Genomic DNA, 16,546 nt, shown 5'->3' with positions numbered 1-16,546 from the left:
AAAATATTGGTATTGATTTTTTTTTCTTGACGCAAGATCTGAATAAAACAAAATCTTCTGTTTACTTGTAATCTGCAAATTTGGTGCACTGAATGGCTTTGATGCTTGAGAGAAATGAAGGAATTTGTGATTGAATTATTTTGTCTCTACTAACCACTTAATTGAATTCATTTACTGCAAATGAACACAATTTCAGATAATTTTTCTAGAGCATAAATGATCATGATAGCTGCTATTATATAGTTGCTTGTCTAACTACATAATTAATGGAAAATTATATTGTAATTATTTGTTACTACAGTATTCAATAGGTACATCTGGAGTAACTGGGCTGTTGTAGTCGTGAAATTCTAGAGCAGTTATTTGGTAAATAAAAATATGAAATTTTATTAACAGAACATGTAATTTTAAGAGATTTTTTTTTCCTTTAAGATGTCTTCTCTAATTTGGTTTTCACTGTGGTTTGTTACAAAATAATTAAAACTCGCATAATATCAATACTTAAAACTATCATAAGGAATCTAGCTCCAAATTCTTTTTTTAAATAAACCAATGTAAATCTGGAGTAATGGCACTGAAGTCAGTGAGTTGCTCTGGATTTACACTGGTGCAACTGAAAGCAGAAGTTGGCTTCTGGAACTGCTATTACTAATTGCATAGAGCTCTGTTCTCTTCCAGTGTACCAGCAGCTTTTGGAAGTAAAAAGCTGCACAGCAAATTTTGGTTCTAGGTCAATTATTTCAGTTGGTCAGACTTCAAGCAGTTTACAGTATCTTTCATAATTACTAAAATTCACATAGTCAGGGGAAGGTAGGGTAGAGGAGATACAAACATTTATAAAGGGATCTTATTAATTTCTCACTTTATTTTTTTTTAATCACTATTTTTGGCATGGAATTCTACTTTCTGATGCCTCTCGTATAGCTGGATATCTCCTAGGTGTGAGTGTGGCATTAGAATATAAGCAATCCATTACAACTGAATTAGAGACAGTCATTTGATCACCACCTGCCTGCCCTCCTGTGGCTTTCAGAACGAATTTCTGTGGAGATCAGCAAATGTGTTGTTCTGAGAGCACAGAGTGGAATTGCTGTTCCATTCTCTGCATAGGGTTCAATTCATGAAGGGGGGAGAGGAGATAATTTAGTATGTAGTTTTTGTATTTCAAATTTCAACATGTGAACGCCGATTTATAGGTTTTTTTCTACTCCAGTGTTTTGACAAATAGTTACTGTGACTATTTTTAATAAGAAAAAAACTGCAATCAAGAATCAAATAAAGTGTAATGATGGGAAAACTACTTGAATGGGATCATTACAAAAAAATGTTTTTACATCAGCCAAATCCTGTGTGTTTATGCAGCTAATAATCGAAAGGTTAATTGTATGCAACACACACAAATGCTGAATATCTGAAGTAAATGAACACCAGTGATTTGGCATGCAGGGATATGAAAACCTTTGAATTTGTGGTCACAAAACAGATTGATTACGCTCATTTTGAACATCATATGTAAAATCTTCAGTGGGAAGAGGAAACTGCTTTTGCTTTTTATGAAAGCAGGAGAAATCAAACCTTTTTTCCATTTTTATAACTGCTCTCTTCCCCATGTGTTTATGATTGTCTTCATTATTACAGTCAGCTGACTGTAATGATAGCTTTCTGGGGCCATCTCTGGAGACTCAGGACACTTCAGTGCAGGGAATATTTCTCCATTAGTTCAGAGGAATTGCCATGGAGACAGTTTGCCTGGTGTTGGATCTTGTGTAGTGCTGGGAATTTATAATCTCCTATTATGTTTGTATGTTTGATTGTACCTTTATTAAATGTTACTTTCGAAATCTCCTTTCCATCCTAGAAGGACAGTAGCATTTTAGAAAAGGAAACACAAATGCATGGCTTTATGCAGAATAACCAGCTCTTACAATAAACTGTTTTTCTTTTTTTAAATGTATGCTCCTTCCCACCCCCAATCCTCTCTCACTGGTCTGGCGTAGAAGCAGATTAACTGCATTCAGAAATATAGTATTGACTGCCTTCTGACCTTCTGAATAGCATTGTTTGATGGAAGGCTCTATAAAAGGTGACTTTGTCTCCAAATGAAGCTGTAGTAGAAACAAGATGTGTGCACAAGTCCCATTGAAGTCACTGAATTAAGTGTGCACATACCCAAGAGCAGAATTTGACCTGTGTGTTCCAGTTAGGACACTGTCATGGAGTTTTAGGACCCAAATTTAGGTGGTGCTTGTTTTTCCACACAAAGCAATATGAATGGAGAAGTTTGACAATAGATACAAAACAAAAGAGAAAATGTTGTTTGTACTTTTTTTTTGTAGAGATTACTTGCACATCTTGGGAACCCAAACAGCAGCACTGTTCTAGTTTCCAAGGGCCAGAAAGTGCCTGCTTTCATTGTTCAAGCTGAGTGAAATGCAGAAGAGTGAAAATAGCATAAATGGTTTAAAAATTTTTTTTTCCAGTATTAATCCTATCAAATGGTATCAGCAACATAGGCAAGGAATATTTTTAATGTAGGATTTCCATGGTGCTTGATTTCATGTTGTACGTTTAATAATTTTGTAACTTTTTTTTTTTAAGCTTTTATTTTCTCACTAACTTTGTCTGATTACATCTGGGAAACATTGATTTTTATGCTCCCAGGCCCTGTTCTTTCTCCCAGGGCTGAGTTACCATGGATCCTTTTTGTTTTGTTACATTTGCTTTATTTACTTATTTACCTAGCAGCGTCATAGATATTGTCTACACCATTGGCAGAAGTGACTGCAGGTTAACTTTTTCATGTATGGAACAATAATTTTGGTAGGCTGTCACTCAAACTTCAGCTATTCTCTAGATTTAAAAAAATCTTCATGCAGAATAGTGGAATTTAATTCTCATACCCCAAACAATACGCACAGTATTTCGCATCTAGAGGAGTGTTCTTACCAGATGATAATGAACATAAATTCAATTTTTGGCATGAACTATGTGCCCGTTCCTTTTCACTGGATTGCAACAGACTAGTAATTGTAATGCACATATATTATGTTAAGAAAATATTTTTCAGAGAAAATTCTTCTGAAGGAAAAAGGTTAGGAAGAATATCATATCTAATTTGATTCTGCCAGTGTATACTAATTTAAATTATTTCATGTTAGTTGCCCAGAGTTACAATTACATGTTGCTTTTTCCTGTTTCAATCTCTGAGACTGTGTTGGAAGCTTACTATTTTCATGTAGCTGTTTTATCTTTGTATTCCTATAGCAATATGTGGGGGTGGGAAGGAGAAGAAAGCAGGAAAATGGATACTTAAGTATCTGCATGCAGTGCCTAATACACTTTAAAATGAGGTCTGATTTTCCTCTTATTTATGTCACTCTTCCTCCTGATTGCTAGTGTGGGGGTGTGGCCATCCCGTCCCTGAACCTGGCTGAACACCTCTTCCTTCAGGCTCCTCTGACTTGTGCTAGGGACCAGCATGACCGCTGAGAACCTGGCCTCTTGTCTAACCCTTAATTTCAGAATTGCCTGTATTTCCCATGGATTGACATGCTTCCTATAACTGTTTCCTCTCTACAACTGCAGGAGAAGCGGTGCCTGAGGACGAGCAGATCAGCGGTAAGGACCAGAAAAATCTGGAGCCATGTGATAACACACCCATCATTGACAACATTGCACCTGTTGTTGCCAGCATCTCAACTGAGGAGAAGCAGAAATACGATGAAGAGATTGCCAGTCTGTACAGACAGCTGGACGATAAGGTCTGGAAATTGTTCCTTTGAGTCTGCTCAATGTTCATAAACTGCATCCCAACAGTCAATGGGTGCATGTACCCAGGTGTTTCATTATCAGTGTTGTATCCTTTCCAAACTTCAAGCAGCATTCCCTTCTACTGACTATTTAGAATAGGCCCAGCCTCCGTATTCACAGCTTGGGAGGGGTGCACAACTCTGCCTTCCCTCACAGGGGTGAGAAGCACCTAGAAGGCTGCACCTCCCCACAGGTGAAAGGGGGGCTGTTGGCATACTCCAGTTTTTTATATAGTTTTAGAAATGTTTTCTCTATTATATACTTTTTTTAAAACTAGTTTCTGTGTGCGTGTTTGGCTTGTAGGCATATTCTAATTGCCGTCAGTTTTCTTTCTCAAAGTAGCTCATTTTCAGTCTAACCGTAAGTGTGGAACTGCTTGAACCGCTCAAGGGATTGCTCTGTGTTGTGTATTGGAACTTCATGTTCTCACTGCTGTTACTCTCAAGTGCCTCAGTTTATGGTAAATACTGGTCCTATAGATTATTTCCCTCCTCCCCCCCCCCCCCAGTGCAGTGCTAGTGTGACTATAACTACACACCACAGTAAATAGACTTTGACTTTTCTGTTACTGGTGAATCATCCTAAAACCAGTAGACTCGTCTGATATCTACAACTTCGTATTTAATGCTCACTAGCTGGTATGACGATGTATCAGAACTGGCAAAAGCCTTCCAGCCTATGTCCGATTTTTACATTGAGTGAATTTTTGCATGAGAGCTATACAATTGAAACTCACTAAACCTGTACCAATTCACCATTTTACACGATTACTCAGTGTCTCTGTGGAGGTCACAGATTTTCTATGTTTTCATTTTGAGCCCCATGAATTTTCCTTCTGGGTGGGTGTCACAAGGTCCTCCCAGGGTTCAGACCGGAGTACCGCTGAGCCTCCTAGGCTCCCTCTTACCCTGTGATGCTGATATTAAGCCACAAACCTCTAACAGGTATTGTGCTTACACAGATACTTACATGCAGGAACACACCCATGTAGGTTACAGGAATGCTCTTCCTGAGTCACTCCTGAACAACCATGGATCCAGGCACCAGCCAGTTTGCCCCAGCTCTCCAAGCCTTACTTTCCAGAAGTATACCATCTTGCACTGAACAGAGGTCTGTACAGTACAAGCTCATTCATTAGTTCACTCTCTGTAAAGAGACCAGAAATAGTTACCGAAGAAATAAAAATAAGTTTGCAGTCTAAATTCTATAATACTGAACAGGATTTGTATTAACAATATCTCATCCTGTCTGATACAAGCAGACCTACAGTTCCTTGTTACATAGGCTATGTCTGCCTTGCAGCCTGGGTCCTCCCCTCTCCTCTGCTTTGTCTTTGGTCCATCTCCAGAAGTGATGTCACTCCCCTTCTTTTATAGCTTCTTCCAGTTTGGGAAAGATTTAGGCATGTGATGTGGGGGGCCGTTTCCCGTTGGTCAAGCAAGGTTCATTATGTACATGCTTCCTCTGTAAAGTCTTCAGGGATGGGGGTTCAGAAAGTGGATTCAGCCAATACTGAACATGTTCTGGAGATTTTGACTATAAGCACGTATGTTAAGAGTGCCAAAAGATGAAGATATTTGGCAAAAGCTGGTAATTGCTTTTAAATATTCCTGAACCAAAATTTCATTTTAACTCATGTATTTTTTTTCCATCATGATTGTCCAATACAAATGGAAGATCATGGGGAAGAAGCTGCATTGGTGCACTCTCTGCTGTGAGTCCAACACCTTTTAGCTCTCGAGAGTACAGAGACTGCATTTGTCTCTGGCTCCTGAATGCAGTGAGAGAGTGTTGGGGCTACTTAAACTTGAGGGCTTTCCATTGTGCTCTTGGACAAGGACCATGCACAGTCTGACCCCAGAAATATCAAGCAGTGTTTTATGGCCCCTTGGTAAAATAGCAGCTTTGGAAATTGCACATATATTCCACATAGCTTATCAAGAGGTAAAAATTTCAGTTGTAAAGTACTGAACTATTTACTCTCCCCCTGTCCCTTCTAAAGCCACACAGTCTATATTCTTCATTTTCAAAAGACTTAACTGTAGGTTGTTCAAGTCACTTGTACATTTTTTCGATTTATTTCTCCAGGAAGTATAGGAATGCACAGTTCAATCCATTATTACACTATTGTAGGGAATGTGAAGGGTGGTGATTTTCCCTAATATAAAAACATGACTTTCCCATTTACAACTCACAAAAATCCAAATCTTATGTTTACAGTAAATCTGAAAGACCATTTTAAGTGTTGGGAGTGAACTGTCCTATATACTGTACTTGATAGCTAGCCTTACCATCAGAAATCAGTCTATTGTTTAGGATGGCTGCCAGTAAAACTCAGAGAATTCCGATTGACTCTGATGAGACACAAAAGCAGCCACTTAAATGCTGAGTTGATTTAGAGAGAGATCCTTTTTCACCAGAATGGATGAGATTGACTTTGCCAGCTGCCAGGATTGACATGTCTGTCTGAATCCATGCTTTCAGATAATATATTCAAAGGAATCAGACATCTCTGTTCTACTTCTGCATTCAACAACAGTTCCTAACCCTGAGGATGTTGTCTTAACTAAGGACCTGAAATGTCAATAAAATTGAAACCTGGAGTTACAGTAGACACACACAGGTGGATAATGTTTCCCTCAAGGTCTTTGATATGGAAGGAGAGATATAAATGTAACAAAGTGTCCACACTCCATGTTTTAAGATGTATTTTTTGTTAATGTAGTCCAGGGCTGTCTCTAGATCTTTTGATTAATAAACTTATCTCTAATATATCTCTCAATTCAGAATAGGATGGCAGAGATTTTTATCAAATAAATTCTATATTATCACAGCTAAATTAAACTTTGGAAAGTCAAACATTTACAGTGAAACTGCTGACTAATCTTTCTCTATTAAAAGTGCATCCATTTTTGGGGCACCATGGCTGTCAAGATTTTGGAACTCTTTCAGTGTAAGCAGGTAATGACTGGATATAAATGTGTGTCTGCAACCTTAGCACTGAAGATATGTTCAATTACAAATTGAATATGACTTGTTTGCTGGATGCAGCTACTGCCATTCCAGTGTCATGATCTGAGGCAAGCCTGCTTAGCTATGTGTTATGATTTTATTGATATTCTAATCACTTAGGTATTTCTTTACCATGTAGCTGTTCTTTATAATTCCTTCTCTTCTGCCCATCCATATTTATACTCATTTTATTTCCTCTCTTGGGGCATTGCTGCTGTTGAGGTTCTGCAAAGGAAGAGCCAAGTGTTCAAACCCAAATTACAGAAATAAACTTTTTATTGCAGGATGATGAAATCAACCAGCAGAGCCAGTTGGCTGAGAAACTAAAACAACAAATGTTGGATCAAGATGAGGTAAAAAAAAAAACCCAAGAATTTTTATACACAAATTTTTGGTTGCACTCGGAGTTTTCATTTTTTAACATGACTATTAGCTGTGCTGCTAGATGTGTCATAACTAACTAAAATCCGTTGGTGAAGAGTTGCCAATGTGACAGATGGAAGGGTTTAACTTTAAGTTTGTTACTCTGGTTATCTCAGGAGTTTAAAGTCTAAATGGGCACACATTTGAGTACACCATATTGTTGGGCAGTAAGGTAGAAGAAATAAGGTGTCAGAGGTTTTAAAAGTGAAAAACGTTGGTAAAACATTTTTCAGTATGTTCATGTTCAAGGAACAATGGTCTCAAGTTGCAGTGGGAGAGGTCTAGGTTGGATATTAGGAAAACGTTTTTCACTAGGAGGGTGGTGAAACACTGGATATGGGCTACCTAGGTAAGTGGTGGAATCTCCATCTTTAGAGGTTTTTAAGCTGCGGCTTGACAAAGTCCTGGCAGGGATGATTTAGCTGAGGTTGGTCTTGCTTTGAGCAGAGGGTTGGACTAGATGACTTCCTGAGGTCCCTTCCAACTCTAATATTCTATGATTCTATATCTTGTAAGAGTCTACTCAGGGTGGATATTAGCCAATTATCAGATTTCCTTGGGAATGCTGATCCTTTAAAAATTATTACTACTGGTGAATTAGTAGTGCCTAGGATGGGTCATTGCTAATTAATAGGCTGCATAGTCTAGTGGAGTGTACATGGGACTGGAAATTGTTTTTTCTTGAGTTTTCATCCTGACACTGCCACTGATTTGCTCTGACGTCTTAAATGAACCAGTTAATATCTCTTTATATCAGTGGTTGTGTCTGGAAAAGGAATGTGTATGTTTAAATGAGCTTGATCCTTACCTACCTCACAGAGATATTAAGAGAATACCTTAATTGCAGGTGAAGTGGACTGAAGATGTAAAGTACTGTGTAAATGCTAAATTAATGTTACCGAGCTCCCCAAATGTAGCTGTGATATTTTTCAGCACATTTGGAGGAGGAGGTGAAATGTTCTATAGCAACTTAAATTCTCCATTTTTTTGCAGTGCTTTCTTTCTTTTGCAGTTTAACCAATCTTTTATTATATTTTAAGCTTTTCCTCGGTCAAATTCTGCTGATACAGCAGTGTAAATATAGAGTAACTCTAAAACACCACTGCAGCAAGTGAACTGAAATCGGTTAAATGGAGCAAAATTTGCCCTCCCCATACCCTCCTGGCCACCTCTTTTGAGAGTAGCCTGTAGGTTTTTCTGTACTCTGAGGAGAGCTGGTGACTTTTCATCCTTCACCTTTAGAAAATACTCAATAAACCTGCCAAAAGGAAGTATTTCTGGGGTGGGCCATCTTTGTTTAATTTGACATTTAATGTAGTTGATTCTAAATTGCTGGATATCACTGCACCTAGTTTGGAAGGCAGATTAGGATAATCAGATACTTACAGGTGGATGGGTTCCACTTATTTTGGGTATTCAAACTTTTTTGTATTGTGCAGGTCTGTTTTTAAAATGTAACTGTTCATCTTGTTGAAATTCCTCTCTACAAATTACATTAAACATCCTAACTCTTGATGAATAAATTCAAATGGTGCTGATTGCTTCTACTTAAATTACTCCAGTGTTAGCAATTACTAATCTCATTTAACTGCAGAATGGCTATATTGATTTTTATCTTTGTCCAGCTGTACTTGATAATGCTTCACCTTCAAAGTTATTTACAAAACTTTAAGCCTCCTAACACCTCCTGTGAGGTAGGAACCTACAAGCTGGTAGTCTCATTTTTAAAGACAGGGGAAACTGAAGGAGTAAAGGTCAGAATACAGTACTGGAATTAGAGTTCAGTCTTCACTTCCAGTCCTGGCTTCTAATTCATGCTCTAAAAGCTAGTGTACGTCTCTTTAAAATGATGTCTGCCCCCCATAGCCAACATGAAGCCTTGTCTTCCTGTCTTTTAGACATGAGGAAATGGAAAGCTGCTAATATATTAGAAGAATGTTCTAAAATATTACTCTGTCCACCTCTCCTCCATGCAAGGGTTTCCAAACATTTTTCCTTTATACAATGTTGGCTTTTAGTAGAATTAACTATTTTGTGTGTTCAAGACCTTCTCCCCTCTGTAAGATGTTACCTTTCACTCAATCATTAAACATCACCTGACCTCAAGTTTCATTTTGGTTAGCAAACTTGATATTTCAGTGAGAGCAGTGAGAAGCTGGTGAAGTTTAGTCAAATTCTCAAAAACTATATAGCAAACTTGATATTTGATATTTCCACTGTGAACAGCATTCTGCTCCCATTGTGTAACATCATCTGAAGGCAGATAACTAAATACTGACAAATTTTGTAAGTGCTTGTATACAAATTCAAGAAGTTTAAATGCTAAGATGGGTGAACTTCAGTGCCTAGTATTAAATGAGGTTATTGATGCAATAGGCAGCACAGAAGCTTGGTAGAATGATGATGATCAATGGGATCACAGTAATACCTGAGTACAAAATATATAGGAATGACAGAGTAGGTCGTGTTGGTGGGGGAGTAGCACTGTATGTGAAAGAAAGTATAGAGTCAAATATATTAAAAACCTTAAATGAATCAAACAGTACCATAAAATTTCTATGGATAAAAATTCCACACTTGAATAATAAAGAGTATTGCTGTAGGGATATATACCAACCAACTGAGCAGGATGGTGAAATGCTTAGGGAGAGTAAAGAGAGTAAACAGAAAACCAAATAGGGGATTTAAACATATCCTATTTAAACATATTGACTTGGGACATGTTCCCTCCAGACAGGATGCAGAGGTAAAAGTTCTAGACATGAATAATGACTGCTTCTTGGAGCAGCTAGTCCTGGAATCCACAAGGGGAGAGGCAATTCTAGATTTAGTCCAAAGTGCCGCACAGGATCTGGTCCAAGAGGTGAATATAGCTGAACCACTCAGTAACCATAAAGTAACTAAATTTAACATCCTTGTAGGGGGAAAATACCAAAGAAACCCACCACAGTAGTATTTCACTTCAAAAAGGGGAACTACACAAAAATGAAAAGGCTGTTTAATCCAAAACGAAAAGGAACAGTCACAAGAATGCAAAGCCTGCAAGCTGCATGGAAACTTTAAAAAAACAACAACATCATAATAGAGGCTCAAATTATATGTATGCCTCAAATTTAAAAAAAAATAAATAAAAGGACCAAAAAATGCCACGATGGCTAAACAGCAGAGTAAAAGAGGTGGATAGAGACAAGATGACATCTTTTAAAAATTGCAAGTTAAATCCTACTGAAAAAAATAGAAAGGAACAAAACTCTGGTTCTTCTGCTATAGGAATATTCAAGGAAGACAAAGCCATTGCAGAGAAGCTAAATAAATTCTTTGCATTGGTCTTCACTGTAGAGGATGTGAGGGAGATCCCCATTCTTTTTAGGAGACAAATCTGAGGAACTGTCCCAAATTGAGGTATCAATAGAGGAGGTTTTGGAACAAATTGATAAATTTAACAGTAGTAAGTCATCAGGACCAGATGGTATTCACCCAAGAGTTCTGAAGGAACTCAAATATGAAATTGCAGAATTATTCATTGTGGTAAGTAACTACTGAGCTAATGTAATGACAGTTTTTAAAAAGAGGCTCCAGGGGCCATCCTGGTAATTAGAGCCCATAAGCCTAACTTCAGTAACGGGCAAATTAGTTAAAACCATATTAAAGAATTATCAGACACACAGATGAACACAATATGTTGGGGAAGATTCATCACAACTTTTGTGAAGGGACATCATGATTCACCAATCCATTAGAATTCTTTGAGGGGGTCAACAAACATGCGGACAGGGGTGATCCAGTGGATATAGTGTAGTTGGAGTTTCAGAAAGTCTTTGACAAGGTCCCTCACCAAAGGTTCTTAAGCAAAGTAAGCAGTTGTAGGATAAGAAAGAAGGTCCTCTCATAGATCAGTAACTGGTTAAAAGATAGGAAACAAAGGGTAGGAGTAAATGGTCAATTTTCACTGTGTGGAGAGGTAAGTAGCGGGGTTCCCCAACTTAAGGATCTGTACTTGGACTAGTGCTGTTCAACATATTTATAAATGATTTGCAAAAATGGGTACATAGTATGGTGGCAAAGCTTGCAGATGATAGAAAACTACTCAAGGTAGTTAAGACCAAAGCTGACCAAGAAGAGTTATAAAGGGATCTCACAAAAGTGGGTGATTGGGTGACAAAATGGCAGATGAAATTCCTTGGTGATCAACGCAAAGTTATGCACATTGGAGAACATAATCCTAACTACATATACAAAGTTATGGGATCGAAAGTAGGTGTTACCACTCAAGAAAGAGATCTTGGAGTCACTGTGGATAGTTCTCTGAAAACATCTGCTCAATGTGCAGCAGCAGTCAAAAAAGCTAACAATGTTAGGAACTATTAGGAAAGGGATAGATAATAAGACAGAAAATATCGTTATGCCACTATATAAATCTGTGGTACATCCACAGTTTGAATACTGCATGCAGTTCTGGTTGCCCATTTTCAAAAAAGATATGCTAAAATTGGAAAAGGTGCAGACAAAGGCAACAAAAATGATTGAGTATGGAACAGCTTCCATACAAGGACAGATTAAGAAGATTGGGACTGTTCATCTTAGCAAAGAGACAACTGAGGGTGGGTTATGAGAGGGGTCTATAAAATCCTGAATGGTGTGGAGTAACTGAATAGGGAAATATTATTTACCCCTTCACATAACACAAGAACCAGAAATTGCCTAATGAAATTAATAGGCAGCAGGTTTGAAACAAACATAAGGAAGTACTTCTTCGCACAACACACAGTCAACCTGTGGAATTGGTTGCCAGGGGATGTTGTGAAGGGCAAAAGTATAACTGAGTTCAAAAAAGAATTAGATGAGTTCATGGAAGACAGAGCCATCAATGGCTATTAGCCAAGATAGTCAGGGATGCAAACCCATGGGTGTCCCTAAACCTCTGACTACCAGAAGTTGAGACTGGATGATAGGGGATGATCACTTGATAAATTGCCCTGTTCTGTTCATTCCCTCTGAAGCACTCCCTCTGAAGCACCTTGGAAGACTGGATACCGTGCTAGATGGACCATTGGTTTGGCCTGGTATGGCCATTCTGATGAGTGCCTTGATTAGTGTTGCATTTCACATATTGCCAACAATAACACCTCAAAGTGCATTCTACAACTTGCTGATGTGTGTTTGTAACCTTGTAAGGTTTTAAGCCATCTACTTTTCTGTTTCATAAAAGAATGTAGTCCCTTATGGAGCTAATGTCTGTAAGTCTGATTTAGAGTTCAAACCTCATTCCTTTTCACCAGTTCCCCATTATATAGTCTTGTAGTCCTGGATTCTGGTCTGTGTTCTTATCTTTATATTTTGGGCTATTTGCATCACTCACCTTGTGGATGTTTAATTACTTGGGAGTCTTCTGTATTTTAGCTCAACTCCTGCCCTCTCTCTGGATCCTTACTTAATATTAGTTTGTTTCAGTGGCCTCTAATCCCTGCACTGGTGATCATTTTCTTTCTTGTTTGCATTCATTCCTGCTTCACCACCTTTATTATCAAAATCCCTGAGGCTAGTGTTGTACCACTGACTCAGAAACTTTAATGGCTCATCTGCTGGGGATGGCTGGCTGTCATCTCTGGAGTCCAGTAAAATTTTTGTTAATTTCCTCGTCAAGGAAATCAGACCAAGATTTTTGAGAATTTGACTGTAAACTTCACCAGCTTCTCACTGCTCTCACTGAAATGATCCACCTGCTGTCTACTACTACTTGTGATTAGCTGACTGATGTATGATGCAAGTTGGCTGCTCTTCCTAATTAGCCAGAGCACTTATTTCCGGTTGATTAAACTAGCAGATGCTCATATAAACCATGTTACAGATAGGACACATGCTGTTAAAGTATCCTATGTACTCCTTTGCCATGGGTTAACTAGTTCTTTCTCAGGTGAATGTACATACACTTGAGCTACATACTGCTATATGGTATTTTCAGATGAGGTTCTGAATCTTCTAAGGAAGACCATGCCTAAACTTTACTAGAACATGAGGGATAGAACTCCATGTACTAAATTAAGCTTAATTGTTAAATACATTGTACTGGTCTGTTTTCTTTGTATGTATGTGCTCATAAATTGACCTTTCACAATGTTCCAACTCCCTTAAGTTTTCAGTCACTCTTCCTTTGGATGGATGTCCAATAATTTGTTCACTAATATATATTCTTGATTCTCTCTCTTTGGTCTCTGTAGTAAATATGTCGCTTCTAATAGCCCCCATAGTGAAGCTTACATCTCAAAGGTGGGAAGCGTAGGGAATAGAACTCAGAAAACACAGATATGCACCCCTTAAGATTGAGAACTCCTCCGTGCACCCATCTGTCAGTAGTATTAAGGCTTATCTCTTCTTTGTGAACCAGTTAGTAGAGAATTGGATAACTAAAGAGTTGAAGTCCTGATTTCCCATCCCCCTTCCCTGGCAATCAAGTAAAGGGCAGTGTTGCCACTTACACACTAGATAGTATATTGCACCAGTAGATTTTTGGTGTTGTGAAAGGCACATCAAAATACCTTAAAGAAATTGTAGGGAGTAGCCCATGTCAGGTTAGCAGAGAAATTGTTTTAAGATGTTTGGTTGTTATTGTTTAAATCATCTCATATCTCATGGTCTTGATAAAATGTTGTCATTTTTATAGCATACACTTCACTTTGAGGATGCAGTATTACCAGCTGGGTGCATTTCCCTAATGTTGAATAATCTGTTCCACACTCTTATGGTAGGAGCGTGTGTCCTGAAACTAACCTGCTTACTTTCTGTTTTCCAGCTTTCCTCTAGTATCCCTTGCACAAAGTCTTTGGAGTTCTTTAAAATTCTTCATCTTCTCTTTCTATATATTCAGCATCAAGAGATGTCTATCTCAGTTCTGGTCTGGATCTAGAGCTGAACTTCCTCAAGTCTTGGGGGTAAAGAGGTAGTGGACGGTGGTGGTTCAGGCTGATAGCCACATATTTACCTAACTTTTTGTCAATCATACAAAGTGTGGCAGTGGAAGGAAGAGCCTACCACACCATTTGCCAGAGCTCCATTTTTTGTTTCTTCTTCGTTGTTTTAATCCTCCACTCCCATGGCATATTCATTATCCTTCTGACTAAGCAGGACAGAATTTAACTCTTCAGCACCCACCAGGACTACTAATTTGGCACTCTAAGGGTTGTGAGTAGCCTTGGAGAACTACATTTACAGCAGTCCAAGCTTCAACTGACCCATAAAGTGAGAGACTTAGAAACAAAAGCATCTCCTGAATGAATGTCCAGAATGTTGCCATCAGGATCATCCCTGATCAATAACCCCTTCTTTTAGCTGATGCATGGAATTCTTAGTCTTTCTTTGGTGCTGTTTTCTGCCTTATTTTTTTTTTAAACAATGATTTTTTTAACTTGTGACTTTTCAAAAGTGTATCATTAGCTGTAAATGTTGGGAGATACTTTACTTGAGAGGGTTTCCTGTTAAGAGTGTGCAATGTGAATTTTGAAGAATTTTCCATGGTTTAATTTTTTTATTAAGATGGAATAGGATGATGTGGGAGCAGAATATGAAATTGACCTCTGCACAATCTTCACCATCCTATAAATGTAATTATGTCCCTTATTTGTGAATGAAATACATTAGATGGCTATAACAGGTAGGTTGGACGGCTATCAGTCTGTGCCAAGCCTGTGCTCGTCTATTAATCAATAGTTTGCTCCTAAAATTTCTTTCTTTAAGATGATCTCTGCAAATAGGATCAATTTTTTAAAAACAAGTCTGTCTACAGTTTCTTTCAACTGAAAACCATTATCACAATTTTTCCTGTTAAAATATTCCCTATGACAAAATGCCACAAGACAGCCCAACCTACTTTAGACAGGGTTACTACAAAGTTATGACACTTTGGCTTGAAGTGTTTTTCATTGTGGTTCTTCGCCTGGACAGCATTGAATTCAGGGTTGAAAAAGCATTTGGAGCTATGAAATTGCTCAAAATAAATTTCTTTCTGTCTGAATCTTGTGGCACAATAGGATATAACTAAGCTCTCTCTTCTATGAGGTCCAGAGGATTTTTTGCTTACTTTCTTCAAAAATACATTTGCATGTTATATCTGCTGCTGATATTGTTTCAGGTAGAGTGGGAAGATCTCTTGTCTCCTGTAGTCAATGTTGTAAATCTTTTGTGCTTATTCTTGGGGATACAGTTACCTACTTGTGATATCTGCTGTTTCAGCTTTTGGCTTCCACTAGGAGAGATTATGAGAAGATCCAAGAGGAATTGACTCGTCTTCAGATTGAAAATGAAGCTGCAAAAGATGAGGTGAAAGAGGTTCTTCAGGCCCTGGAGGAATTAGCTGTTAATTATGACCAGAAATCGCAAGAAGTAGAGGACAAGACCCGAGCCAATGAACAGTTGGCTGATGAACTGGCACAGAAAACAGTAGGAACATTGCTAGTTATTCCTCTATCGGTTGTCTGTTTTTTACATGGACTGATTTTAGGAAGATGTAAACGTTTTGAGGGCATCCCAGATACCTGCCAGTCTGCACCGATTTATAAATCTTTTATTAATATCATAGTCAAGTGTAGGACTACCTTTTTTTGCTAAAAACTGGAGTAGAGAAACCATAAGAAGGCCAACAGTTACCTCTGGTGTCTCCTATCTTAAAGAATACAGTTGTGGTAGACTCAGATACTACTGTGTGGTAACTGTTGGCAGATGCTGACTTTTGACGGTGTCTCTCCTTCCATACAACACTTTAAAAATGGTAATTTATAGGTGCAAATCATGCTAGCAATATTCTTTTCAATGACTGGACTTTCTTCTCAGCAGCTGTTAGTTATCTCCTCTTTTTGTTCTTCCAATATCTCAGCCTCACTCATTAACAGTACATTTAAGCTTCAAGCTGGCAATGCAAATTCCAGCTCAAGGAGACATACCCACACTAGCTCTGATTGAGTTACCTGAGTCCTACGAATAGCTACAGCGTTGGGAGTGGTGGGAGAGGTTAGCTGCCAGAGTTCAATCCTTTCCAAGATGCAAGGCATGTACTCAAGGCATCTAACCCTTCCCACCACTCATGTCACCACAGCTATACTCTATTTTTAGGGCTCTATCTTGATCAGAGCTAGCATGGGTATGTTGCCTGAAGCTGCAGTTCTTCCAATTAGAAGTGTAGGTTGGTGAAAATCTCCCTCCTTCACCCCTTGCCCTGCAAGGAGGTTGGAATAATTTGCATCTTGAAAATCCCCACCAGAATGTAACATAAATGTTTCTTTTCCCTGATTTCTGACTGAGGTAGAGATAA

General features: G+C 38.3%; 1 protein-coding gene across 1 annotated transcript in view; it reads left to right on the top strand.

Moving 5' to 3' along the window:
* KIF5C (kinesin family member 5C) overlaps window positions 1-16,546 on the top strand; it is a 133,661-nt gene that overhangs the window by 70,361 nt on the left and 46,754 nt on the right. The window contains exons 12-14 of the mRNA XM_067549483.1: window positions 3,586-3,761; window positions 7,107-7,175; window positions 15,472-15,678. Coding sequence (XP_067405584.1) covers window positions 3,586-3,761; window positions 7,107-7,175; window positions 15,472-15,678 — 452 coding nt within the window. The remainder of the gene's footprint in view (window positions 1-3,585; window positions 3,762-7,106; window positions 7,176-15,471; window positions 15,679-16,546) is intronic.

The sequence above is a fragment of the Emydura macquarii genome, unplaced genomic scaffold (assembly GCF_026122565.2).
Source record: "Emydura macquarii macquarii isolate MOO-44397 ecotype Brisbane River unplaced genomic scaffold, CSIRO-AGI_Emac_v2 contig_1253, whole genome shotgun sequence".
Lineage (NCBI taxonomy): Eukaryota > Metazoa > Chordata > Testudines > Chelidae > Emydura > Emydura macquarii.
This window is presented reverse-complemented; position numbering and strand designations above follow the sequence as displayed.